This window comes from Callorhinus ursinus, unplaced genomic scaffold, assembly GCF_003265705.2.
Source record: "Callorhinus ursinus isolate GAN/ISIS: 27379988/994484 unplaced genomic scaffold, GSC_fseal_2.0 scaffold82, whole genome shotgun sequence".
Classification (NCBI taxonomy): domain Eukaryota; kingdom Metazoa; phylum Chordata; class Mammalia; order Carnivora; family Otariidae; genus Callorhinus; species Callorhinus ursinus.
This window is the reverse complement of record NW_027397144.1, coordinates 1959123-1987001: the sequence shown is the minus strand read 5'-3', so window position 1 is coordinate 1987001 and position 27879 is coordinate 1959123. Positions and strand designations below refer to the sequence as shown.

The following is a 27879-nucleotide window of genomic DNA, read 5'->3' as shown; positions in this document are numbered from 1 at the left end:
TATAGAGGGACACCTGGGTGGCTCAGTTCATTGAGCATCTACCTCTTGATTACAGCTCAGGTCATGGTCTCAGGGTCATGCGATTGAGCCCCATGTCAGGCTCTACACTCAGCACAGAGTCTGCTTGGGATTCTCTCTTTCCCTTTTCTTCTGCCCCCCTCATCACTTGCACACACTCTGGAAAACAGTATGGAGTTCCTCAAAAATTAAAAAGAGAACTACCCTACAATGCAGGAATCACACTACTGGGTATTTACCCAAAAATACAAAAACACTAATTCAAAGGAGTACATGCACCTCTATGTTTAAATGGCATTATTTACAATAGTGAAACTCTGGAAGAAGTCCAAGTGTCCATCAATAAACGAATTGATAAAGACGAAGTGGTATATATATAATGGACTATTACTCAGCCATAAAAAGGAATGAAATTTTGCCATTTGCAACAACATAGATGAAGCTAGAGAATATGATGCCAAGTGAAGTAAGTCAGTCAGAGAAAGACAAATACCATATTATTTCATTTATATGTGGAATTTAATAAACAAAACAAACAAGCAAAGGAAAAAAAGAGAGAAAGACAAACCAAGAAACAAACTCTTCAGTATTAAGAACAAATTGATGGTTACCAGAGGGAAGATGGGTAAGGGCATTGGGGAAATAGGGGATGGGGATAAAAGAGTACATTTATTATGATGAAAAAAATAACAAAGTAAAATGATTTAAAAAAATGCTCCCTCCAAAATTGTTCAAATAAGTGGAAAATGCATTAAGAGTTTTGCAATCCAAGGGGGGTGGAGGGGATGGGTTAGCCGGGTGATGGGTATTAAAGAGGGCACATTCCGCGTGGAGCACTGGCTGTTATACGCAAACAATGAATCATGGAACACTACATCAAAAACTAATGATGTATGGTGATTAACATAACATAATAAAATAAAATTTAAAAAAAGAGCTTTACAATCCAATCTCTTAAGCACATTAATACTTTCCAAGAACATCCCATATTTATATAACCTTTTCTTGTTTCTGGTTATATCAGTCCGAACAGTAATCAAATTACAGGTTTTATAACCTTTTATCTAGCACGGTTCTCTAAGGATACATTCAAACAGTGATCTGAAATAAATTTCCTTTCAGTGTAAAACGTATACCTGAGAATTTAGTCAATACATTTTACAACTTGTGGTTAGTTTTAGAAAAATCCCTGCACCCAGCTGGGACTGGGGTTCCAACTTTCCACCACAGCCAAATGCTTGGAAGGCAATAGGACACCCAACGCTGTCAATAGTCAAAGATCAAAATGGAACCAGGTGACTCTTAAAGGTCTGTATTTGTAAAGAAGCGTCGCAGTTCCACGAGTGGCTCCTCAGCATTACCCTCCAATGTAAAAATCCCTGGAGAGAACGAGTTTAATAAATTGGTGTTCCACAGACACCTCGCCTCTGGCCAGCTGTCACTCCCGAGGGAGGGAGGGTGGGTCTCGCAACCTGTCCAATCAGGGGAGACGTCAGGGCAGGTGGGTGGGGCGACGCTCCGCAGGCACTCAGCAGGAGGCTTCTGGCTCTCGCCATTGTTGGGATCGCGGCTTCCCTGCGCTTAAAACTTCCACCTCGCTCTGCCCGGGATTCTGTCTTGCTTAGACCTGTCCCTTCCCCGAAATCGTAGGTAGAACGTCGGGAGACCCAGGAAAGCTAGAAATGGTGAGTGTGCAGGCCCGGCCTCCCAGAGAGGGAGGCGGAGTGCTGGTTGGAACCGGCCGGAGATGGCCGTGGCGCGAGCTGGCCTCCCCGCGGACAACTCGGAGTCTCTGACTCGAGTCCGTCGGTGGCGCCGCTCCGACCTCAGTCCCCTCCGGCGCGCGGCGTGGGGGCTGGGCCGGCAGTCGGGACCCTGGCGTCCTGTCCGGTCCCTGCGCGCGGCAGCTTCGGCCCTCGAGTCCGTGGACAGCTCTGCGCCCGCAGCTCCGCGTCTCCCCAGATTGTGCGGTGACCCCCGGTGACAGGGGACGATCGTGACTGGCTCTCTGGAGTTCGTGCGCGGGAGGTGCCATGGTCTGCGGGGTCTCCATTCCCTCCTTTCTCTTACGAGGGGACCCATTTTCTCCTGAGTTTTCCAAAATTGTGGGAAACTAAGTGAAATCCACGATCCTGTCGCGGCACCCTCGCCCCCCTCCACCCCGCGCCCAGCTCTCCCTAGGACTGGCAGTCGTTGCGTAAATTTCCAGATCCCTCCTGGCCCACTTCCCATCTCCGTAGAGTTCACAGCGTCACTAGGAACTATTCGTCCTTCATGGTGCGTTTCAGACAGACCCAGTATTTCAATTATTTATCTTTTTTTTTTTTCCCCGCTGTCAATGGATGGCGTTTTTAAACGGGTTTAGTTTTTGTTCCTGGATATTTTACGGAAGAGAAAAGTAGCGAATAATCCTCTGGAACAACGTTGTATGAAATCCTTGTGCCCCTCCTCCCAGGATCTTTCCTGGGCACAGACATCCTATGGGAAGTCCTTTGGGTGGAGGTGCATCTTTGGAAACTTCTGGGTGATCTCTGCTGTCAGCACTGCCCCTGCCTCAGTTTGTCACCTTTAAACGATTTATTCAATTAACTTTAGTCCAAATTTTTCAATGAATAAAAATTTATTTAATCCACACATCGTGAAAAACAGTAAAATATTTCCAAAGAGTCAAGAAAGGGGTGAGTTCAGGAAAAAAAAAAAAATTCTAGTATTACCCTGCAGGTATTATTTTTTACTTTTTTCCTCCCTTGAGTGTGTTACTGATATTCTGAGGTCTGTTCGTTAATTGGGGATGAGTTCAGATGGATTTCCAAGGCTTAGACTTGCAGACCCCGTAGTGTTCAACTATGATTAGTAGTTTATAAGACAGTTTGTTCTCCTGTCAATAATTAACATCTTATTGTTTATTTATTTTTGTGAATGCAGTCCATACTTGTGAGGTTTCTTGTTGAGCCAGTAAAGTGCCTTACAATTTTTTTCCTTCCTTTTCACATAAACACTGGGTTTGAGTGGTTTGCTGGATTGTTCAAACATTGGGTTTATGTCATTTAAGGTATCACTGGTGGTGCAAAGCAATGTCAGTGGCAGGCAGAGGCCTCAGGATGTGTCTCTAAACTCTGGCCCCTTTGAGCCTTCAAGGGGAAGTATATAATGCCCAGTTTTTCTTCCTGGATAGGCTCCCCTACAGGTGTGTGCTCATTCCTCTGGCTGCTCAGGTGTCCGCATCATTCTTTCCATGTACTGACCCACTCCAGGGCTTCTATCTCCACCAGGAGTGTCTAGAAGGTAGGGCTTGAGCTCATGACCCCAAGATAGGGAGTCACATGCTCTACCCACTGAGCCAGCCAGATGCCCCTAGAATGTGGAACTTTCTTTTTTTTTAAAAAGATTTTATTTATTTGAGAGAGAGAGAAACAGCATGAGAGGGGAGAGGGTCAGAGGGAGAAGCAGGCTCCCTGCTGAGCCAGGAGCCCGATGCGGGACTCGATCCCAGGACTCCGGGATCATGACCTGAGCTGAAGGCAGTCATTCAACCAACTGAGCCACCCAGGCGCCTGCGAATGTGGAACTTTCTGAATGTGGCTTTCCTTCTGTCCTGTGGGAAGCAGGCTGCTCATACGTGCTGCTTCTAATATTTCTTTATTTTGGGTTCTGTTACTGAGCCCTTTGGCTCTAGTTTCTTTTATTTTTTTTTTTTAAGATTTTTATTTATTTATTGAGAGAGAGAGAGAGAATGGTAGAGAGAGAGCATGAGAGGGAAGAAGGTCAGAGGGAGAGGCAGACTCCCTGCTGAGGAGGGAGCCCGATGCGGGACTCAATCCCGGGACTCCAGGATCATGACCTGAGCCGAAGGCAGTCGCTTAACCAACTGAGCCACCCAGGCACCCTTCTAGTTTCTTTTAGTACTTGGGCTCTGAAATTGTGAGTTAATTGAGAGGTACAATGGGAGGAAAGCAAGAAAATTGTGGAACTAAGTAGAATTTGTGTTCTCTTTAGGCAGGAGAACCTCAAGACGTGAGAGGCACTCAATTAAGTTTTCTTAAGGTCATTTTTTATTTTTGGATCAATTAGCGCATGTCCATGCCCCTAGAGAATGCTGACATTCAACAGGCTAAAGCAATTGAATTCCTGTTTTAAGTGATATGAGGAAAACTGCCCAAAGCTTATGTAAATATATGAAAATCCAGTACATGTAAGGAGCTAAACTCAAACACCTAATGTAGGTAATAGGCTACTTATTCCTGGAAAATACCCTGCGTGTGATATAGGGGAGGAAAAAATGTGATGCCCCATGTCCTGCTAGTTAGACATTTGAAAATTTTCATAAATTATACAAGTGGTTTACACTTTTGGTGTGGTAAACACCAGATAGTGTTTAAAGGAATTATATCTTAAAATGGTTTCCTGTGTACAAAGTTAAAATGAAATCGATTGTTAATTACTTTAATGTACATAAATTTGTATATATATGTGTGTGTATATATGTGTGTGTGTGTATATATATATATGTACATATATATATATTTTAAAGATTTTATTTATTCCAGAGAGAGAGAGAGGGAAGGAGCAGAGGGAAAGAGACAAGCAGACTCCACGCTGAGCGCAGAGCCTGATGCGGGCTTAGATCCCAGGACCCTGAGATCAAACCTGAGCCAAAACCAAGAGTTGGACACTTAACTGACTGAGCCACCCAGGCACCCCAAATTTATATATATTTTTAAAATAAATTTGTAAGATAGGGAGTGTAACTTAAGAAAATCACCGTGAACACATCCTAGTTCCTTCCAGCACTGTTAAGCCCAGCTACCACCAAGTACACAGTTTTGATAATTTCTTGAGCCTCCTATTCCAACAAGCAATTGTGAGTGCATATTATTCCTGCTGATGTTTGTCCTTGTAACAAGCAGTCAGACTTTGCATTTTTGGATGTTTGAGTGCTGACAGATAAAGCCTCACCTCCCCCCCGCCCCCCACCCCTTGTGTTCCCAGCTAGATAAGCCGATGAGAAAGCCTGGGTGGTCTCTCCTCTAGAGCAGGCAGGAGATTCCAACCAGAAAAGCCCTTGCTTGTGTGCAGAACTCTTGCCCCTGCCCCACTCCCTAACCCCAATGAACTCCTTACCCAGCCAGTCTCTTCATTCTTTTGAAGCCATTTCAGAACTGCCTGAGAGGCAGCCTTGCTCTGAGACCTCTGTTATATGAGTCCTAAACCTTTTCCTACTGTCTAGGTGACTGTGTGTGTCATTGGGGGCTACAGAGCCATCCCCCTTGACTTCTGAACCAATTCTCAGCAGGTGGCCATAACAGTAGTTATGAGTAGCATGTACACATGCGACCACCCTTCCATGGATCTGTTTTCTCTCGCTTTAAGTTGCTCACCTGCTCCGCTGCCTGATGGTGGCATGGACTGCTGGGGGCTGGGAGCTCGTGCTGTGCCCTGTGCTGTCCTGTGTTGCATTGGTGACCTAGCAAGCCTCAGTTTTAGATGGAGCCAACCAAAGTTGGCAGTTGTGAGAATTTCTAGGCTTTCGGGAGCAGGACTGGTGGATTGGGGCCCTCCTTAAAGTGGTCTTGCATCCGTGTCTTTGCTGGTTTCTCTCCCTGCGTTAGAGTGAAGCCGTGACAGAGGCTGGGTTGGCCCCTGTACACCCTGTGGAAACAGTTGGCCTCATTCAAAGGTCACTCCTGGGAGAGCAGACATTTGAAAAGAGAAAGAAGAAAGAGAGAGTGAAAGGCAGCCCATAAGTGGTGGGCTGAGTCCACACTCTAAACACCAGATAGTTGAATGGGACCTTTGAGTATCTCTGCTGCTCCTGCCCCTGCCTCTTTCGCAAGAAGTATCCTGACTCTGTGGATTTTGGGGGACAACATCCATGGCTCCCTGTGGCACAACAAAGGGATTAGTTCAAAGCTGACTTAAGCTCCTTGTCCTTAAACCCATTAAAACAACCAGTTATCACGGGGAAGGCTCCTAACCCTGATGGCACTGATTTGAGACTCTTAGGAGGAAACCCTTTATAAATACCAGGGTAGAGAGGCACCCCCCTCCCAAAGTATATTCAGGGACAAAGAAAAGAGGGATACTCAAGGATGGAACTAATAGATAAAATACTGAAACAAAGGACCACAATTTAACCGAATTGGAAATCCAAAATGTACAAAAAGAATTTATACAACAAAAAGAATTTATACAACAGATAAGAATGCACTGCTCAGCTTTCAGCCTATAGAACATAAGTTCTGGATTAATTTTGCTATCTGATGTAATTCATTAACTCAGAAACCATTAAACAATTAGTCAATACTAGGTCTCAAATTATAGTTATACCTAGGATCCCACTACATTTAAGCACGGTACCCCTGATGGTCTCCCGGGTCACTGAATAGGATATAGGGGGCAAACAGCACAGCTGTTTCTTCTTGACCGTCAGAACTATGGTCCTGAAATTCTCCATGGTCACAGCACTGTCCTAAAATAACCCATAGTGATCTAGGAGGCTCTGAACCAATGATTCATAAATTAAAATTAAATAAGGCCCTTGCCACTTACAAATTGTCTTCACAAAATAAGACCTCTTGGACTGTACCCTCTAAGTAGAGTGGTTTATATGGCCCGATGTAAACTGCATAGGCCCTTGAAGGATTGAAGCCATATACAAAACCTGTTTAGTGAAGGGTTGATTATTCCCAGTGCTTCTCCTTCGAACAGCCAAATTTGACTTATTCTTTACCTTGAACAAATGAATGACACCTCACAGTGGATTACAACTGTGGATTACAGTGGATTATGACTGTGTAACTGTAACTGTGGTCACACCCAATGGACCTCTATACCCAGTCCCCAACTTTATGGAAATTATTGACTCAACCAGTCAACAACTGGGTAAATATCCTGCGGTCACAGATTGGGTGGGGTCTGTTCTGTTCGATGCTTATCTCAACAGCCTCACAGCTGCAGTGGCCTTCATCTTGAAGGGACACAATACACCTATCCTGGGTTATCCTCATGGATCTTCAGCAGTTTTGCCCTCCCACAGAGTCACTGAAGGCAAAGATCTGAACTGCATCCTGGTTTCTCCAAGAACACAGATGCCACATTACATTAATGATCTCTTCCTCTGAGGACATACTAGAGAAGCAAACGTTGAGAAAAGGAGCTAGCAAAATGTGGATAGGGCATTGTCATGCATAAAATGTGACGCCTGGTCAACCTTGTTATTTTACTGGAAATTGATAATCTGACACCCACTCCCTCTCTAACATTATGAGGAAAAAGCTGTTCTCTCTATCAGCACCCACAACATCTGCTATGTTCCAGAGGTAACATACTTCTTGTTTACAAATTTTACTTGAACCCATTTATGCTGTTAATTACAAATGGTATCCATACCTTAAAAGGCTGGAGATTCTTGAAACTGCCTTCAACTGGCACTGGTAGTGCCCACAGACTTCTTCACTTGGATGCTTCATTGACCTCTTTTCTTGCCTCCTGGAGTTACCCATGATGGCCTTGAAGAAGGCTGCTCTTTGACCAGCTTGAGACATGGGGCAAACCTTGGAACTTTGGGATAGCCACATACAGGAGGGCATGGCCCACTCTCTCCTCAGTCTCTTGTAAGATGCCATGGTGCTGGAGGAAGTCCCCTTTTTCCCAGCCCCCTGGGTTCTCTGGGGAGCTCCATAGGAGTACCTGAGTGAAAAGCAATGGGAGTTCATAGACTTTAGATATGACATCACCACATTCGTACATAATGGAGTTTAGGCAGAACTGCTGCTTCTTATGTCTGAATTAGGATCAGACCAGAGGGTCATCACAACTTACCATATATCAATCGGTCATCTTAGACGAGGTGACAATTGACACCATCTTCACCTGTTTACTAGTCTTGAGTGATTCTCTGAGTTGCCACACTGGGGTGGAAAGAACGGAATCCTGTGTCTCCATTACCCCCAATATAAATCACAGTAACACTTGTCTGTATATATATTAAGGCCAGAATACAAGGCCTTGCCAGGACACATATAATCGATGTCTGAGTCCGGATGGTACTGATAGTAACAAAGGCACTCATTTCAAACTCACTTCTCAAAATACAGTGTGCTGGACACTCTAACAAGGCATTCAATGGAAGTTTCTCCTCTCTTCCAAGTCTCAGGGTGCAGAAGTCATAAAGCACCATAATGGCTTACTGAAATAAGTTGGAATACATTGAAAGATGGTCTATGCCTGTCATGGGTCAGTTATCAGGTGTGAATATTAATGCATCTGTCTTTTTCTTTTCCTAGTAGACTTTTTTTTTAAGAGCAGTTAGGTTTACAGGAAACTTAATCAGAAAGTATAGAGACTTCCCACATAACCCCTCTACCTGGACACAGTTCTATATTTTATATCTTGTATTGTAATACATTTGTTACATTTGTTGAACCAACTTTGATGCATGAAAGGCATGCAGACATTAAGGTTGACTCTGTTATATAATCTCAGGTCCTCAGCTAATGTGAAATGACTTGTCTCCATCATTTTTGTATCCTATGGAATACAAATCTCCTGTTCTCTACCTAGTCATTCACCCCTCCCTCCCACCCAAAGCCCAGGTAACCAAAGATCTTTTTTTTTTTTTTTAAATTTTTTTTTTTTTTTTTTGAGAGACAGAGAACAAGAGATAGAAAGCACGAGAGGGAAGAGGGTCAGAGGGAGAAGCAGACTCCCTGCCGAGCAGGAAGCCCGATGTGGGACTCGATCCTGGGACTCCAGGATCATGACCTGAGCCGAAGGCAGTCGCCCAACCAAAGATCTTTTGATACTTTTTAATTTTCTCTTTTCTGGGAAATGCCCTATGCTTGGAATCATAGTGTGTAGACTTGTTATATTGTCTTCTTTCACTTAGAATATGATTTTATTTTATTTTATTTTTTATAATTTTTTTTTAAAGATTTTATTTACTTAGAATGAGAGATAGAGAGCACGAGAGGGAAGAGGGTCAGAGGGAGAAGCAGACTCCCTGCTGAGCAGGGAGTCTGATGTGGGACTCGATCCTGGGACTCCAGGATCATGACCTGAGCCGAAGGCAGTCGCTTAACCGACTGAGCCACCCAGGCGCCCTAGAATATGATTTTAAAGGGGCACCTGGGTGGCTCAGTTGGTTAAGCGACTGCCTTCAGCTCAGGTCATGATCCCGGGGTCCTGGGATTGAGCCCCGCTTTGGACTTCCTGCTCGGCTGGAAGCCTGCTTCTCCCTCTCCCACTCCCCCTGCTTGTGTTCCTTCTCACGCTGTCTCTCTCTCTCTCTCTCTCTGCGAATTAAATAACTAAAATCTTTAAAAAAAAAGAATATGATTTTAAAATGTTCTCATGTCTTTTCCCTTGATAACCTCATTTCTTTCATCACTGTAGAATATTTCATCCAGTGGATATACCAGTGATTTTTTTTTTTTATCATTTTGCCTATTGAAATTATCTTGGTTCCATGTAAGTCATGACAAGTGTGCATAAAGCTCCTATAAACATCCACATGTAGGATTTTTATGAACATAAGTTTAAAATTCATTTGTGTACATTTGAAACACATAATTGCATAGTGTGGTAAATGTAGCCTTAGTGTTAAGAAACTGCCTTTCTTCCAAAGTAGGTATACCATTTTCCGTTTCCACCAGCAATGAAGGTTTGATGTTCTCATGACATTTAGCCATTCTAATAAGCAACTGGTGACATCTCATTGTTCTTTTTATGTGCAATTTCCTAATGAGATATGATTTTGAAATTGTTTTCATGTGCTTATTTACTGTCTATATCACTGATGAGGTATGCGTTCAGATATTTTCCCATCTTTATTTGGATTGTTTCTTTTTGTTGCATTTTAAGAGTATTTTGCTTGTGTTCAATACCAGTCCTTTATCAGATAAGTGATTTCAAAAGATTTTCTGCCAGACTATGGCTTGTGTTTTCATTCTGTTCACTTCTGTTTCACTGAGTAGTTTTTCATTGTAATGAAAACTTTTTTCGTTTTTTAAAGAAATTAATCATCAAATACCATATCACAAGGATTTTCTCCTATTTTATCTTTTAGGAGTGTTGAAATTATACAGTCTACACTAAGATCTGTGATCAAATTTGAGTAAATTTTTGTGAAGGGTGTAAAGTCTGTAGATTTAAAACTTTTTTTGCATGTGGATGTCCAGCTTTTTGACATTATTTGTTGAAAAGACTGTTTCCATTGAGTTATCTTTGGTTCTTTGTCAAAGATGAGTTCACTATATTTGTGTAGATCTGTAGGAAAGCAATTGCCTTTTCAGTATTAACTTTATATATATATATATATTTTGTAAAGATTTTATTTATCCATTTGACAGAGAGAGAGAGAGAGCACAGGGGGAGCGGCAGGCAGAGGGAGAGGGAGAAGCAGGCTCTCCAGTGAGCAAGGAGCCTGATGCGGGGCTTCATCCCAGGACCCTGGGATCATGACCTGAGCCAAAGGCAGACATTTAACCAACTGAGCCACCCAGGCACCCCAACTTTTTACATATTTATTTTTAATTTTTTGAAGTAGGCCCCATGCCCAATGTGGGGCTTGAACTCACTACCCTAAGATCAAGTGTTGCACACTCTACTAACTGAGCCAGCCAGGCACCCCAATATTAACTTTTTTTAGAAAAGATTTTATTTATTTATTTATTTGAGAGAGAGAATGCACACATGAGAGAGCACAAGTAGGGGGAAGGGCAGAGGGAAAAGGAGAAGCTGACTTCCTGCTGAGCGGGGGACCTGATGTGGGGCTTGATCCCAGGACCCTGGGATCATGACCCGAGCTGAAGCCAGACACCTAACTGACTGAGCCACCCAGGTGCCCCTTAACTTTTTAAATTTATTTTTTAGAAAGATTTATTTATTTTAGAGAGAGAGAGTGCAAGCAAGGGGAGAGAAGGGGTAGAGGGAGAAAAGCAGGCTCCCTGCTGAGAGTGGAGCCCCACGGGCCTGATCCCATGACCCTGTGATCACAACCTGAGCCGAAACCAAGAGTTGGATGGACACTCAGCCAACTGAGCCACCCAGGCTCCCCTAGCTTTTTATCCTTTTTTTTTTTTTACCTCTTGGTTCATGGGGTTTTCTTTGTTATTTGGGATTTTTTTGACATTTTCTCAATTGACAGTCTTGTCATGATACAAAGACAGTTTTATTTTTTTATTTTTTTTAAAGATTTTATTTATTTATTTGACAAAGACAGACACACTGAGAGCAGGAACGCAAGCAGGGGGAGTGGGAGAGGGAGAAGCAGGCTTCCTGCTAAGCAGGGATCCTGATGCAGGGCTCGATCCCAGGATCCCGGGATCATGACCTGAGCTGAAGGCAGATGCTTAATGACTGAGCCACCCAGGTGCCCCCAAAGACAGTTTTATTTCTTGCTTCCCCAAATGTATACCTTTGATTTTTCATTATTTACCTTTTATTCCCCTTGTCTGAATGCATTAGCTAAGAATTCCAGTATAATGTCATCTAAGTGTAGTAAAAGGGGACATTCTTGCCTTCATCCTAAGGTTACCAGAAAGCATGTAGTTTTTTCAGAATAGTGCACTTATATTAAATAACATCCCAGTTGATGTAGAGGTACGTGGGGTCAGTGGGGAGGTATTCTCTTACCTCAGTGATTTGCTCTCAATCTTTTAGTGGGCCCTTGTCCCTGGGCTTGACCTACTGTGATATGATAAGAAAGATATATGGTAAGTGTCCTCAGTTCCTAGCAAAATCCTTTTGAATTCTTGAGATTACTTGAGTGTTAATGGTGAAAGAGTGTGTTTTGTTTAATGAGGCAACTCTTGGCCACTTACTAGGTAGCTTTTATGATGGGGTTTTGGATACCTGAAATAGCAAGTTTTTTTTTTTTTTTTAAGATTTATTTATTTATTTATTTATTTATTTGAGAGGGAGAGAGAGAGAGGAGGAGCAGGGGGAGGCGCAGAGGGAGACGGAGAAGCAGACTCCCCGCTGAGCAGGGAGCCTGAGTGGGGCTAGATCCCAGGACCCTGGGATCATGACCTGAGCCAAAGGCAGACGCTTAACCAACTGAGCCACCCAGGTGCCCCCTGAAATAGCAAGCTTTGATTAAATGTTTAGAATGTTGAGCTGCAGCTCCCAGCTTCTGGGTATAGGACAGGGGCTGGAAACTGAGTTAATCACCAATGGCCAATGATTTAATAAATTGTGTCCATGTAATGAAACCTCCATCAGAATTCTTAAAGACAGGATTCTGACAGTTTTTGCATTGGTGAATCCATCCAGGTGCTGGGAGGTTGGTGTGTCCATAGTGAGGTAGGAGCTCTGCACACCCCCTTCTCTATTACCCTTACCCATACCACTAACTTAACTTGTCCTATGCATTGCAACTTTTCTCTGTTCCTGCGTTGTATGCTTTACAGTAAACTGGTAATGGTAAATACAGCATTTTGCTAAGTTTCCCAAAATCATTTCAGTAAATTAACAAACAAGACAGAGTGTGGAGGGAATCTGAATTGGTAGTTGGCTGTCGAAATAGTAAACTTGGCTCCCCATTTGTAGATGGTATCACAAATAGGGGCAGTGTTGGGACTGACTTCTTAAACTATGAATCTGACTTAAATTCTGGGTAGCTTATGTTAGAATTGAACTGCTGGACACCTTTTTGGTGACACAGAATTGGAGAAGTGGCTTTGGAACAAATACCACATATTTGGTGTCAGGAGTGAGAAAACCCTATCATCCTTACAATGCCCCACCTTTGGAACAGGAAGGAAAGAAATACCTTTGTCCACCTAGGTTACTTAAGCTCTGGAAATCGTATGTGAACTACTTAAAAATTGAGTATAGATCTTCAGTGGTCCATCTCACCCATCCTATGTACATATATGGGATTATTTAGGACTCAGTGGCCTTTGAGGATGTGACTGTAAAGTTCACCATGGAGGAGTGGGCTCTCCTGGATCCATCCCAGAAGAAACTCTACAGAGATGTGATGCAGGAAACCTTCAGGAACCTGGCCTCAATAGGTAGGGATGACGACATTCTTACTTACTAAATCAATTAGAGATCCAGTGTAACTTGCTATTTCAAGAGAAACAAATGGAAAGGGAATATTTTCATTAATAAACCTGCCATGGTCACAACTCATGAACCTAGAATTCTAACAATTTTTCTATAAATTTTTATAATTTATACTGCTTTTTCCTAGTGTGTATTTCAGAAGAAAAATGGGAAATCCATGACAGGGAAGATCAGAATGAAAATCATGGGACAGATCTAAGGTGAGTAGCATTCACATAAGAAAACAAGGTTTCATTAGAGAATCTAGAGATGTCACGAAATTTTAAAAACAAGCATATAGGGGCACCTGGGTGGCTCAGTCATTAGGCGTCTGCCTTCAGCTCGGGTCTTGATCCCAGAGTCCTGGGATCGAGCCCCATGTCTGGCTCCCTGCTCGGCGGGATGCCTGCTTCTCCCTCTCCCACTCCCCCTGCTTGTGTTCCCTCTCTCACTGTCACTGTCTCTGTCAAATAAATTTTTAAAAAATCTTAAAAAAAAAACAAGCAAATAAATCAGCCCAGCTTTAAATTCATTGATCCTTAGGATATTTTCACCAAAAATTTTTTTCTCACATGTGACTGAGATGTACAGTTTCTGAAAAACTATATCTGGAAACTGCATGTAGAAATAACATTTATGAATATTACTATTTTGATAATAGCTAAGATGGAGCCCTGTTGCAAAGCTGTCAGTATGTTCATTTTCAAACAATCAAAATATGCAGAAAACCTAAATTTCCTTGAAGATGGTAAAAAAGTCACTGTCATAATTAATAAATATAAGATCATTAATAATAAAGCTATTAATATGCTTCCCATTTTTTACAGCAGTCAAATGGTAGAAAGACTCTGTAAAAGTAAAGAATGTAGTCAGTATGAAGAAAGCTTCAGCCAGATTCCATATCATAATCAGAAGAAGAAAAGTCCTACTGGAATAAAACTACGTAAATGTACTTTGTGTGGACAAGTCTTCATGTATCATTCATCCTTTAACAAGCACATGAGATCTCACACTGGCCACAAACCATATGAGTATCAGGAATGTGAAGAGAAGCCTTATAAATGTAAGGAATGTGGGAAATCCTTCAAGCATCGCCAATCCATTCGAATGCATGAAAGGACACACACTGGACAGAGGCCCTATGAATGTAAACACTGTGGGAAAGCTTTCATTTGTCACAATTACTTTCAAATTCATGAAAGGGCACACAGTGGGGAAAAGCCCTACAAGTGTACAAAATGTAGTAAAACCTTTAGTTATTCAAGCAACTTACGTAAACACGAAAGGACTCATATTGGAGAGAAACCTAGTGAATGTAAGCAATGCGGTAAAGCTTTCAGTTGTCTCAGGTCCTTTCGAATACACGAAAGGATACACAGTGCCAAAAAGCCTAAGGAATGTACAAAATGTGGTAAAACCTTCAGTTATTCAAGTAATTTACGTAAACATGAGAGAAGTCATAATGGGGAGAAACCCTATGAATGTAAGGAAGGTGGGAAAACCTTGCATTCTCTTACCAAATTTCGAAGATACATGATCAAGCAAAGTGGAGATGGACTTTATAAATGTAAAGAGTGTGGGAAAGCCTTCAGGTGTCCCAAAAACTGTCGTAGTCATGAAATGACACACAGTGGAGTAAAGCCCTATGAATGTAAGGAATGTGGTAAAGCTTTCAGTTCTCTTAGGTCCCTTGGAAAACACAGAAGAATTCATACTGCAAGGAAGCCTCATGCATGTAAGGAATGTGGTAAAGCTTTCCGTTATCCCAGTTCCCTTCGAAATCATGAAAGAACTCATACTGGGGAGAAACCTTATAAGTGTAAGGAATGTGGGAAAGCTTTCAGTTGTCCCAATTACTTTCGAATTCATGAAAGAACTCACACCGGAGTCAAACCATATGAATGTAAGCAATGTGGAAAAGCTTTCAGTTGTCCCCAGTCCTTTAGAATACACGAAAAGACACATAGTGCAGAAAAACCCTATGAGTGTACAAAATGTGGTAAAGTCTTCAGATATTCAAGTAACTTACGCAAACATGAGAGATCTCATACTGATGACAAACGCTATGAATGTAAACTATGTGGTAAGGCCTTCAGCAGTCACTATTATGTTCAAAAACATGAAAGAACTCACACTGGAGAAAAACCTTATGAATGTAAGGAATGTGGGAAAGGCTTCATTTTTCGCTCAGGTGTTCGATCACACATGGTAATCCACACTGGAGATGGACCTTATAAATGTAAGAAATGTAAGAAAGCATTTATTTCTCCCAGTTCGTTACGAACGCATGAAAGAACTCACACTGGAGAGAAACCTTATCAATGTAAAACTTGTTGCAAAGCCTTCAGTCTTGTTAATTCTTTACGAAATCATGAAAGAACTCATGTGAAAGAAAGTCTGTGAAAATAAGGAATGTAAGAAAGCTGTCATTTGTTGTATAGTCTTTCATGCATGCTGGAGAGAAATTGCAGAAATGTACGGAATGTAGGAAAGCCTGTTTTCTTCAGAACTTACCAAAAAAGTCAGTGGAGAGAATTCCATTGGTCGTAAACAATGTAGGAAATCTTCCATTTGTCCCACATCATGGAAAAACCAGGTTAGATTATTCACTGAATTCATACTATAGAACTAAAAAATAAAAACTCTATAATTTTACAGATATTTTCAAGGTAGTGTGAAAATTATATGGGAAAGAAATAAGTAATATGGGTAAGCTTTGTGAACATGAATTCATGTAGAATACTTCTGAAAATCCACAACATTAAAGAAATGTAATAAATGTTATATGGTCTTTATCACGTATTCATTCTTAAAGTAATTCTCTGTACCGTGGACTTCCACTTACTTTTGCAAGCAGATATTGAAGTGAGATAATTATGTAGGTACTTTTAAAGTGAGAGTTCCTAAGTTTAGAAAGTAAATTTTTCCTTAGTAATATTTTTGTATTCTTATTTTGAAGTCTGTTGGATCCATGGGTGATTGAAGTGTATTTCTAATATGCAAGTAAGTTTAATTTTTGTATTTAAAATTCTATAAGGACTGTTGAAAAGTAATAGTTTCATATTTTCCTTTCCCTGGTGTCCTCCTGTGGGGCAAGTACTCAATATGCTTTAGCTATTATTTCTATATTCTGCATTTCTTTATTATCAGAAAGTTCCCTTCTCATTGCCCTGAAGAGCCCTATTCTGTTTTCCTAAATAGTTGCCATATAGTTGTGAGTATGCAAAGTTCATCATACAGTATATTCTCATGTGAATTATTATTTTCTTCTTTTGCCCTTTGTTCTTTGTCATTGGTTATGGCTGGGATTTGGAGTATAGAGTTACATTAAGAACAGAGGCCTGTGTGAGATAGAACAATAAATCTAGAGTTGGAGATGACCCTCCTTGGTGCTGTTAATGTCGAAGTCAGTAATGAGAACTACTGTTCCTAGAATCTGTTGCATTTATGGTTTCATGTTAGAATTCACCAAGGCCTAATTTATATGAAACTTGTAAATACAGAAGTGAAATAGGATTAGGCACATTTCTCAGCCACCTATAGAGAGGTAGGTAGAAGCATACACCTTCACAGACACGTGCTCCCAGCCTGTTTTCCTCATTTTTTCCCCTGGCAATCAAGAATAATCTGAAAATCACCACCAACTGCTTGACTTCCATTTGATCTGAGCAGTAGGCTTCACACTTGTCTCCAGAGTTCTACATCAAAGATCCACCATGGGTTTAAATTTTCCTGCAAGCCCCCAGGTATCCACAGATGTAGATTGTTATGGTTGACAATGTTCTCTGAAGTGCTACTCCCCTTTTCTGGATTTTATTCATATAAAGTCTAATTTGTATAGTAAACATATTTTTCTGTTAATACCACTATTGGCTGTGTTCTTTTGGGATGATGGAGTGTTCTCTATCTTGAGAGTGTTATAATTATACATTTGTGAAAATGCATAGGGGCGCCTGGGTGGCTCAGTTGTTAAGTGTCTGCCTTCCGCTCAGGTCATGATCCCAGGGTCCTGGGATCGAGCCCCACATCAGGCTCCCTGCTTGGCAGGAAGGCTGTTTCTCCCTCTCCTTCTCCCCCTGCTTGTGTTCCTGCTCTTGCTCTCTGTCAAATAAATAAAATCTTAAAAGAAAATACATAACTACTCTTAAATTATATGTGTATATTTACTAAAAGCAATTAATAAAAAATAGTAAAAATGTTTTCGCATGCTAGGAAAATTTTAAAACCCTAACTCTGATTTCTTGTGTGCAATAACATCCTCCAGCATGGGGTCCTTCTTAGGAAGTAGTCTAAGAAGTGGGGAAGAAGGACATAGGCCACTATAGACCTGTCTTGGAACCCAGCCTAAAGTTAGAAAACACCCTACAGGCCTACACTTACCCTCATGTCATAAATATAACTGGTAGGTGATAAGACTCTCTTGGTGCCACCTTTAACAGGATTCTGAGATCGTATCTTGAGAATACTGTTTCCTGAAACAAAGGTGCATCTAACAGAGATGCTGGTGGGAGCTGCCTGGGTTTATCCTAATCAAAGCTTTGGTTATCAGCATCAAGTGCTCCGAGAGCCAGTCTTGAGGCCAGTTCCAGATGTTAAGTTTCCCATCTCTTACCTTCTTGTTTTCTCTGTGCCACGTTGCTGAGAAACAAGTTGAAGTCATATTTAAGGGTCGGTGGGAGGGACAGAGGTAGAGAGAGACTCTTAAGCAGGCTCCATGCCCAGAAGAGAGCACCACTTTGGGCTGGATCTCACAACCCTGAGACTATGACCTGAGCCGAAATCAAGAGTTGGATTTTAACCGACTGAGCCTCCCAGGTGCCCGGCCAAGTTTAAGTTTAATGCAACACCTATACTACTCTGGAAATGTTCTTGGTTACAATCCCAGGTGACTGTGAAGTGAAGCTGTGGAAGAACCCAGAACGCAGGTCAGGAGGCACAGGCCCCTCAAGCATAATAATCCCTGCTGCCCCATAAACATCAGCTATGCACCAACAAGCACAGTTTCACAATAGTCTCAAAACCTCCAGTGATGTCAAAAAAGAAAACCCTGCTTTGTTCTAGTCCCAGGAGGACATCAGGTGCCCTGCTGTCCCTAAACCTCCCTCCCTGAGTTCTGTGGCACAGGCCACCTTGAGGTTTCAGCTGCCCATATGCTGACTAAGCCCAGCTTCCCTCACCTCAGAGCCTCCCTCCAGAGTGAGTTTGGAACCAACCCCCCCCAAGGCCCAGGCCTACCCTTTTCTGGAATAGGACTCACTCTACAGAGTTCTGGCTGGTGGTCTGTGGGAAATGGAGGTCCCTGACAGACCCTCCATAGCCCTGAGTTTCCCTTTTTAAACATAGCCCCCAGAATGCAACGGGGTCCAACGTTAAAAAAGTGGCAGAACATGGGGGTTTCCCTTCTTCCCAAAAGCGCCCAGGCGCAGGAGGTGGTGCCCTCCTTTGTCAGAGGCCATACCACCTGATGCTTGAAGAGGCAGAAATGCGTTGTGGAACGCCTTGACGTGGTCTTGCAACAGCATCCAGTGCTTTCCTGAATTCACAAAGTGACCTCTCTGTGGCTGTGAGACCTGGGGTCTAGGTCCTGAGGCTGCCACGCTCCCCACCAGCAGATGTTAAGTAGGATAGACATCATGGCTTCGGTGAGGACAGGCCCACATGGCTGACCAGAGTGAGGTCTGCGCACAGGTGAGACCTCAGGCAGGCATGGATACCATACTGAGGAAAACTCAGCAGAGGACATGGCAGCTGAGGGAGGAGATACCTATCTGGGCTCCCCTCAGTGAATCCTCCATAGAAAAGCAAAATGCGGGGCACCTGGGTGGGCTTAGTTGGTTAAGCGTCTGACTCTTGGTTTCGGCTCAGGTCATGATCTCATAGGATCATGACTGGCGTGGGGCTCTGTGTTCAGCAGGGAATCCGCTTGAGATTCTCTCTCCCTCTGCCCCTCCCACCCTTACATAAATAAATGAATCTTAAAAAAAAAAAAAAAGGCAAAATGAGGACATGTAATGTCATGAGGGGTGTGTTTCTGGATGCAATTATAGCAGCATGAGGGGCTGGCACATGGTGGCTCCAGCTGTCATGGGCCCCAACTCACCTCTTGAGGCTCCTGAGTTGTGTTCTTTTAGAGATGGCCTTGTATGGTTTCTGCTCAGGAAGTGTGAAGTCACTGGGCCATCACTAGGGGCACATGGATCCTCCTTTGGGGGTTTGTTTGGGGGCCAGGTAACACCTCTCTGTCACATGGGAATGAGATGAGAACAATTCACTCTGCTACGATCAAGCCAAGCAGACATGGTTCCTGTGATGAGGTTGGGGTGTGTGAGTGTCTTTGAGGCCAGTTAGTCAATAAGGGTCGATCTCCAGTGTAACAGGCTCTTAGTAGGTGCTTCAGTGAATGATAGGAAGCAAATATCCTTGTCCCCTTGAGACTGACCTTCTAGGAGACCAGAAACAAGACATACAAGTAAGATATGTAATGTATCAGGTGATGCTTAGTCCAAAGGAGGGAGAGAAAGCTTCAGAGGAGTGCAGAGGGCCTGGGCTGGGTGTCTCTGGGCCATTATCTCTCGGGGTCCGTGAATTTGGGTGTCTGTGTGTGTCCACACAAATGTGCCACGACAGTCTGTGATTCCATACGTCAGCCTGGGAAGGTATGCATGTATGTTCTCTGGAACCTGGAATGCTTTCATTTTTTTATTCTTGCCTAATTGCCCTTGTAACACCTCAATTACCACATTGAAATGAACTGGTGAAAGCAAACTTTTTTGTCTTTTTTCTGATCTTAGAAAACTTATTTTTTCACTATCAAGTATTTGTTAGCTCTGGGTTTTTCATTGATTACCTATTTCATGCTGACGTAGCTTTTTGAGGTAGTTTATCACAGTTTATTGAGTGTTTTCCTTGTGAAGGTAGGTTGAACTCTGTCAGATGCTTGTTTGTGTTAGTCGAGATGATTCTGTAGTTCTTGACATTTATTCTATTAATGGTTCGTTGCATTAATTCATTTTCAGTTGTAAAACCAACATTGCTTCCATGGTTTGAATCCCAAGTAGTCATGATGTTTAGGTCATTTTATATATTGCCGGAATCAGTTTACTAGTATTTTGTTGTGGCTTTTTTTCATGTACATTAAAAGGAAGTATTTGTGTACTGTATTATAATGTTGTATATAGTATAAAATCATCCAATATGGTATGGTGTATACTTTTACAGACTAGTATTTTAGTCTTAGTAGCATAATGGGTATCATTACCATGTTTGTCCATGGAATTATTCAAATAAGCCATTCACATACCCCCATGGCATATAGGAGCACCTCACCAATTTGATACTGCACAGCCCACCTCACTTTGCCCCCGTTTGTTTTCTCTGCTCCACAGTGGAACTGAAGTGTCAGTATATGTTTCCAAAAACTGAAGTTATTTATTAGCCTGAGGATTGAAATGAGTCTGTCCAGTATGATTTTTTTTAAAAAGATTTTATTTATTTGAGAGAGAGAGAATGAGAGAGAGAGAAAGCACATGATGGGGGGAGGGTCAGAGGGAGAAGCAGACTCCCCGTCGAGCAGGGAGCCTGATGCGGGACGCGATCCAGGGACTCCAGGATCATGACCTGAGCCGAAGGCAGTCGCTTAACCAACTGAGCCACCCAGGCACCCTCCAGTTTGATTTTTATTATGTGCATCACTTCTCGGCCTTTTGGCTAAGATCAAGTGTGATTTTTATTATGTGCAAAGACATATGTGACCCTCTGTTGTATTCGAGTTGTTATGGGGCATGATTATCCTAGAGTGCTTTATCCCGAAGGGGTGACCTTAGATAAGGAGTTCTTGGTGCCAGGCAGCTAGATCATTGGCAATGGCCTAAAGGTCTGTAAAAATGTGAAGATAAAGTAGACTGTTGGCCAGGACCTCCTCCAGCATGATTTTCTGGAGTATAATTAATCCTGCTGCCCACTGGGTCCTGTCTTTGATCAGCGATGGCCTGGTTAAGGACAGAGAGCAGTTGTCCTATGTTCTCCATCACATGTGCTGGTGGTATGCTACCATGGATATTAAAACAGGTGCAAGATACAATCTTAAATGAACAGGAGAGCAAAGTTTATTTCAAAACGTAAACCAGGGCGCCTGGGTGGCTCAGTTGGTTAAGTGACGGCCTTCGGCTCAGGTCATGATCCCGGAGTCCTGGGATCGAGTCCCGCATCAGGCTCCCAGCTCGGCGGGGAGCCTGCTTCTCCCTCTGACCCTTTCCCCTCTCATGCTGTTTCTCTCTCTCTCTCTCAAATAAATAAATAAAATCTTTAAAAAAAAGCCACATAAACCACATTACCTTTGCATATCAAAGAGAAGAAAGAAAAATACGTACTTTAAATTGCTCCTTTTTAGAGGCGCCTGGTGGCTCAGTCGTTAAGCGTCTGCCTTCAGCTCAGGTCATGATCCCAGGGTCCTGGGGTCAAGCCCCGCATTGGGCTCCCTGCTCAGTGGGAAGCCTGCTTCTCCCTCTCCCACTCCCCCTGCTTGTGTTCCCTCTCTTGCTGTGTCTCTCTGTCAAATAGATAAATACAATCTTTAAAAATAAATAAATAAATAAATTGTTCCTTTTTACATAACCGCTGAAAAGACAAGAAACAAATTATGTTGTTATCTATAGGAGCATGGGGAAACTAGATGCCAATGCCAGAAGACATGCTAGGAGTGTCTTTAGGTACATTTCTACATCTCAGGCTAAGTTTCTAAACTTGATAATCACAATAAACAATTCATGAAAAAAAGTCTGTATTACCCATATATTTGTTCACATTACCCATATTGATTTATAGGTCACTTATAGTTACATTTACTGATTTAATAAATCAGTAAATAGATAATCAGATATAGTAAATAAATCAGATAAAAAGAGAAAAGATTCAAATTCATACAGTCAGGAAGAGGGACATTGCTACTGACATTACAGAAAGAAAAGGATGATAAAAGCATTTAATGAACAATTGTATGGCAACAAATTAGATAACTCAGATGAAATGGACAAATTCCTTAAAACAACAAACTAATGAAACTACCTCAAGAATAAATGGGAAATCTGAACATCTCTGTAACAAAGTAAGGGGGTTGAATTAGTAAACAAAGAACCACCACAGATTAAGCCTACACCCAGATGGCTTCAACACAGAATTCTCCAAAATATTCAAAGAGTATTTAATACCAATCCTTCACATCTCTTTTAAAAATTAAAACGGAGGGGTGGCTGGGTGGCTCAGTCAGTGAAGCATCTGCCTTTGGCTCAGGTCATGATCTCAGGGTTCTAGGATAGAGCCCCACCTTGGGCTTTCCTGCTCAGCGGGGAGTCTGCCCCTCCCTCTTCTTCTGACCCTCTCCCCTGCTCATGTATACACAATGAAATAATACTCAGCCATAACAAAAAATGAAATCTTGCCATTCATGACAACATGGATGGACATACAGAGCATTATCCTAAGTGAAATAAGTCAGAGAAAGACAAATCTCATATGATTTCACTTATATGTGGAACGTAAAAAAAAAAACCAAAATGAACAGACAACATTTTGTTGTTGTTGTTGAGAAACAGACTCATAGGGGCACCTGGGTGGCTCAGTCGTTAAGCGTCTGCCTTCGGCTCAGGTCAGGATCCCAGGATCCTGGGATCCAGCCCCACTCAGGCTCCCTGCTCAGCGGGAAGCCTGCTTCTCCCTCTCCCACTCCCCCTGCTTGTATTCCCTCTCGCGCTGTCTTTCTTGCTGTCAAATAAATAAATAAAATCTTTAAAAAAATAAAAATAAAAAATAAAACACCAACCATTAAAAAAAAAAGAAACAGACTCATAAAGTATAAACCAATGGTTGAAAGAATAGAGGGGGTTGAGGGAACAGGTGAAATAAGTGAAGAGGATTAAGAGCTACAAACTTCCAGTGGCAAAATAAATAAGTCAGTGGGATGAAAAGTACAGCATAGAGAAATAAGTCAATAACTTTGTATGGTGACACATGGTAACCACACCTTTCTGGGTGAGCATTTTGTAATGTATATAATTGTTGCATCACTGTGTTCTACACCTGAAATTATATATAAACAATACTTCAATTTAAAAAATTGTATAAGTACAGGGGCACCCAGCTGGCTCAGTTGGTAGAGCATGTGACTCTTGATCTCAGGGTCATGAGTTCAAGCCCCATGTTGGATGTGGAGCCTACTTTAAAAAAAAAAAAAAGAAAAAAGAAAAAAAAATTGGATAAGTACAAAAAAAGTTATAGAGAACACTTCACACTTATTTTGTGAACCCACAAACCCAATCCAGCATTATATAAGAAAATTCTACAACATGACCAGGTGGGATTTATTCCAAAGATGAAAACTTGAGTTCATATCTGAAAATCCATTATTGTTATAATGAAGGATATCAACAGAGTAAAAACTAAAATGGCAAGATCTTCTCAATAGCCTCAGAGAAAATAAGGCAAAATCCAATACACTTTTTTAATTAAAGCATTCAGTATTTAAGGAAAAGAAAGAAATTAACTAACCTCGTTATGAGCATCTATGGAAAATCCAAACTAATACTATTTTTAGTGATGAAAGACTGGATGCTTCCCCCTGAAAGTAAGGAACAAAAGAATATCTGCTCTTGCCACTTATGTTTGGGGATGTACTGGCTATTTTAGCCAAAACTACTATCCAAGAAAAGGAAACAATGCATTAAGATTGGTTAGGAAGATGTAAAACTACCTCTCTTCCTATTGATATATCTTATTTTTAGAAAACTCTAAGGAATCCACTAAAAAAAACCCTCTTAGAATGGATAACTGAGTTCAGCAAGTTGGTTGGATATAAGATCAATATGGAAAAATGAATTGTAGTTCTGTACACTTGTAAGGAACAATCTGATAATGAAATTAAGAAACGTACTTACAATGAAATCAAAAGGAATAAAATATTTAGGGATAATTTAGCAAAAGAAGTACAAAATGAATACTCAAAAAGTATAAAACATGAGTGAAAGAAATTAATAAATGTGTAAATAAATGGGAAAGTGGATCAGAAGACTTAACATTGTTGAAATGGCACTAGCCCCTAAATGATTTAGAGACTCAACACAATACCTATCATGATCCCAGCTTATCCCCCTTATATAAATTGTTAAGATGTTTTTTAAAATTATATGGAATTGCAAGGGAACCAGAATAGCCAAAGTACTCTTGAAAAAGAAAAACAGGGGCGCCTGGGTGGCTCAGTCGTAAGCATCTGCCTTCAGCTCGGGTCATTATCCCAGGGTCCTGGGATCGAGCCCCACGTCGGGCTCCCTGCTCTGCGGGAGGCCTGCTTCTCCCTCTCCCACTCCCCCTGCTTGTGTTCCCTCTCTTGCTGTGTCTCTCTCTGTCAAATAAATAAAATCTTAAAAAAAAAAAAGAAAAAGAAAAAGTGGTAGGACTAACATTTCTTGATTTCACAACTTTGAAATACGTAGTAGTAATCAAGAGAGTGTGGTACTGACATAAGGATAGATGTATAGATCTGTGGAGTAGATTGAGATTTGAGAAATAAACCCATACATCTATAGTCAACTGATTTTTTTGAAAGAAAAATTAAAACAAAGAACAGGACAAGAATATTCTCATAAGCTTGTGCTAAGCCATATGCAAAAGGAGTTTTATCCTTACAGGACACCACATACAATGATTTACCAGAAAGGATAAAGATCTAAATGTAAGAGTAAATTATTAACACAATTCTGTAAAACATAGGAAACAATTCTTGACTTGTATTTGGCAAAGAATTGGTAGCTAAGTGGCGCCTAGGTGGCTCACTCGTTTAAGCGGCTGCCTTCAGCTCGGGTCATGATCTCCAGGTCCTGGGATGAGCCCAGCATCAGGCTCCCTGCTCAGCGGGAAGCCTGCTTCTCCCTCTTCTGCTCCCCCTGCTCGTGTTCCTTCTCCCGCTTTCTCTCTCTCTGTCAAATAAATAATCTTAAAAAAAAAAAAAAAGAATTGGTAGCTAAGACAAGATCAAGAATGGGGAAAAAATAGGTAATTTGGACTTCATCAAATTAATGACTTTTGTGCTTCAAAGAACACTGTCAAGAATATGTAAACACATTTTGGAACCCTTGTTGCACTATTCCTGAGGATATAGAATCGTGTTGATGGTATGTAAAACAACACGGCAGCTCCTCAGAAGATTACATACTGATTATCCTATGATCTAGAAATTCTACTTCTGGGTATTGAAGTAGAATTGAAAGCAGACTCAAATAGATATCCACTAGTGTCCTTATTAACGTTATTCACACTAGCCCAAAGGTGGATGTAACTCAAGCATCCATTAACAGTTCAATAAGTTAAAAGAATTGTATATACATATATCAGAGTATTATCCAACTTGAAAAAGAAAGGAAGGGGCGAGGCACCTGGGTGGCTCAGTTGGTTAAGCGGCTGCCTTCCGCTCAGGTCAGATCCTGGAGTCCTGGGATTGAGTTCCATATCGGGCTCCCTGCTCAGCGGGGAGGGGGGGGTCTGCTACTCCCTCTGACCCTCTTCCCTCTCGTGCTGTCTCTCATTGTCTCTCTCTCAAATAAATAAATAAAATCTTTAAAAAAAAAAAAAAGAAAGGAAGGAAGGGGCGCTTGGGTGGCTCAATTGGTTGGACGTCTGCCTTCCACTCGGGTCACGATCCCAGAGGCCTGGGATCAAGCCCTGCATCCGGGCTCCTTGCTGGGCGGGAAGTCTGCTTCTCCCTTTCTCTCTCCCTCTGCCTCCACCCCTGCTCGTGCTCACTCTTTCTCTCAAATAAATAAATAAATCTTAAAAAAAAAAAGAAAGAAGGGGGCCTGGGTGGCTCAGTCGATTAGGCGTCTGCCTTCAGCTCAGGTCATGATCCCAGGGTCCTGTGATCGAGCCCCGCATCAGGCTCCCTGCTCAGCGGGAAGCCTGCTTCTCCCTCTCCCACTCCCCCTGCTTGTGTTCCTGCTCTCGCTATCTCTCTGTCAAATAAATAAATGAATAAAATCTTAAAAAAATTAAAAATCAAAAAAAGAAAGAAAAAGAAAGCAAATCTGACACATGCTACAGCATGGATGACCCTTAAGAACCCTAAGTGAAGTCAGCCCTATAAAAAAGGTCAAATACTATATGGTTCAACTTACATAACGTACTGAGTTGTCTGGTTCATAGACACAAAAAGGAGAATGGTTTTGCCAGAACTGGAGTAAGGGAAGAATGAGGAGTTGTCTAATGGGATAGAGTTTCAGTTTTGGCAAGTGAAACTTGTTATGAGATTGGCTTCACAATTGTCAGTCTACTTCCCGCTACTGAAGTACATACTTTAAAAATGGTTAAAAGGTAAATTTTGTCGTATATGTTTATTATCATCATTAAAAGTAAAAATTTTAGGATGCACCTGGGTGACTTAGTCAGTTAAGCAACCAACTCTTGATTTCGGCTCAGGTCGTGATCTCAGGGTCATGATGTCCAGTCCTGTGCAAAGCCCTGCACTGGGTGTGGAGCCTGCTTAAGGTTCTCTCTCTCCCTCTCCCTCTGCCCCTCCCCCTGCTTGTGCTGAATAAATAAGTAAATAAGTCAATAAATAAAAATTTTTAAAGTAAAAATTTTAAGGCAAGAGAGGGAAAAAAACCCACAACCCACAGAATGGAAGAAAGTTTTGCAAATCATATGTCTGATAAGGAACTTGTATCGAAAATATCTAAGGACCTCTTATAACTTAATTATAAAAAGTCAAATAACTCAATTTTCCCAAGGAAGATATAGATAAATGGTCAAGGGCATATGCACAGATGCTGGACATCATTACTCAACAAGGAAATGGAAATCAAAAGCCCAGTGAGATACCTCTTTACGACCACTAAGATGGCTGGAGTGCACAAGTGAGGTAATAGCAAGTTTTATCAAGGATATATGAAGATATTTGAGGGGTACCTGGGTGGCTCAGTTGGTTAAGCATCTGCCTTTGGCTCAGGGCCTGATCCCAGGGTTCTGGGATCGAGCCCCACGTCGGGCTCCCTGCTTGGCAGGGAGCCTGCTTCTCCCTCTCCCACTCCCCCTGCTTGTGTTCCCTCTCTCGCTGTGTCTCTCTGTCAAATAAATAAATAAAATCTTTTAAAAAAAAGGATATATGAAGATATTTGAATCCTCATATATAATGTTGGGAATATAAAATGCTGTAGCCACACTGGAGAAAGTCTGAGAGTTCCTGAAATACTAAAGCTAGAATTACTATGTGACCCATCAATTCCACTCCTAGGTATATGCGCAGGAAAAATGAAAACACATGTTAGAAAAAAAACTTATACTGAATTTTATAGCAACATTATTCCTAGTAGTTAAAGGATGATAACAATCCAAATGTCTGTTAATGGATGAATTGATAAACACAGTGTTTTATCCATCCAGTGGACTATTATTTGGCCAGAAAAGCAAATGAAATGTTGATATATGATATATCATGGTTGTCCCTTAAGGAAATTATGCTAAGTGACTGAAGTTAATCACAAAGACCACATATTATATAATTGTATTCATTTGAAGACCTAAATAGGGAAACCTATAGACAAAAAGTAGATTAGTGGTTGTATTGGGACTGGAGATTGGAGTGGGAAGTTGGGAAGCATGCTAAATAAAGGGCAGAGGAGTTTCTTTTTGAGGTGATGAAAATGTTAAAAAAATGTATTTGATGATAATTGCACATACCTATGCATGTACTTAAAACCATTAAAATGTACACTTCATGGGGCGCCTGGGTGGCTCAGTCAGTTAACTGTCTGCCTTCAGCTCAGGTCATGA

At 41.6% G+C, this 27879-nt stretch overlaps 1 protein-coding gene across 2 annotated transcripts; it reads left to right on the top strand.

The window, feature by feature from the left end:
• The first annotated feature begins 878 nt into the window (after positions 1-878).
• Positions 879-18736, top strand: LOC112816692 (uncharacterized). 2 transcript variants are annotated; one of them, XM_073887609.1, is made up of 4 exons: positions 879-1703; positions 12908-13034; positions 13217-13289; positions 13899-18736. In XM_073887609.1, the coding sequence occupies exons 1-4, from the start codon at positions 1701-1703 to the stop codon at positions 15469-15471; spliced, it is 1776 nt and encodes a 591-aa protein (XP_073743710.1). In that variant the 5' UTR covers positions 879-1700; the 3' UTR covers positions 15472-18736. The 2 variants fall into 2 exon arrangements, with proteins under 2 accessions (XP_073743710.1, XP_025719138.1); XM_025863353.2 differs by having other exon boundaries at positions 13896-18736.
• The last annotated feature ends 9143 nt before the right edge of the window (positions 18737-27879 follow it).

What these genes read in the sequence shown, in the direction of transcription:
- LOC112816692 (XM_025863353.2), top strand. An exon ending in CAGGAACCTGGCCTCAATAG is followed by an intron (nt 13,035 to 13,216) that starts GTAGGGATGACG and finishes GCTTTTTCCTAG; the next exon opens with TGTGTATTTCAGAAGAAAAA. An exon ending in AATCATGGGACAGATCTAAG is followed by an intron (nt 13,290 to 13,895) that starts GTGAGTAGCATT and finishes CATTTTTTACAG; the next exon opens with CAGTCAAATGGTAGAAAGAC.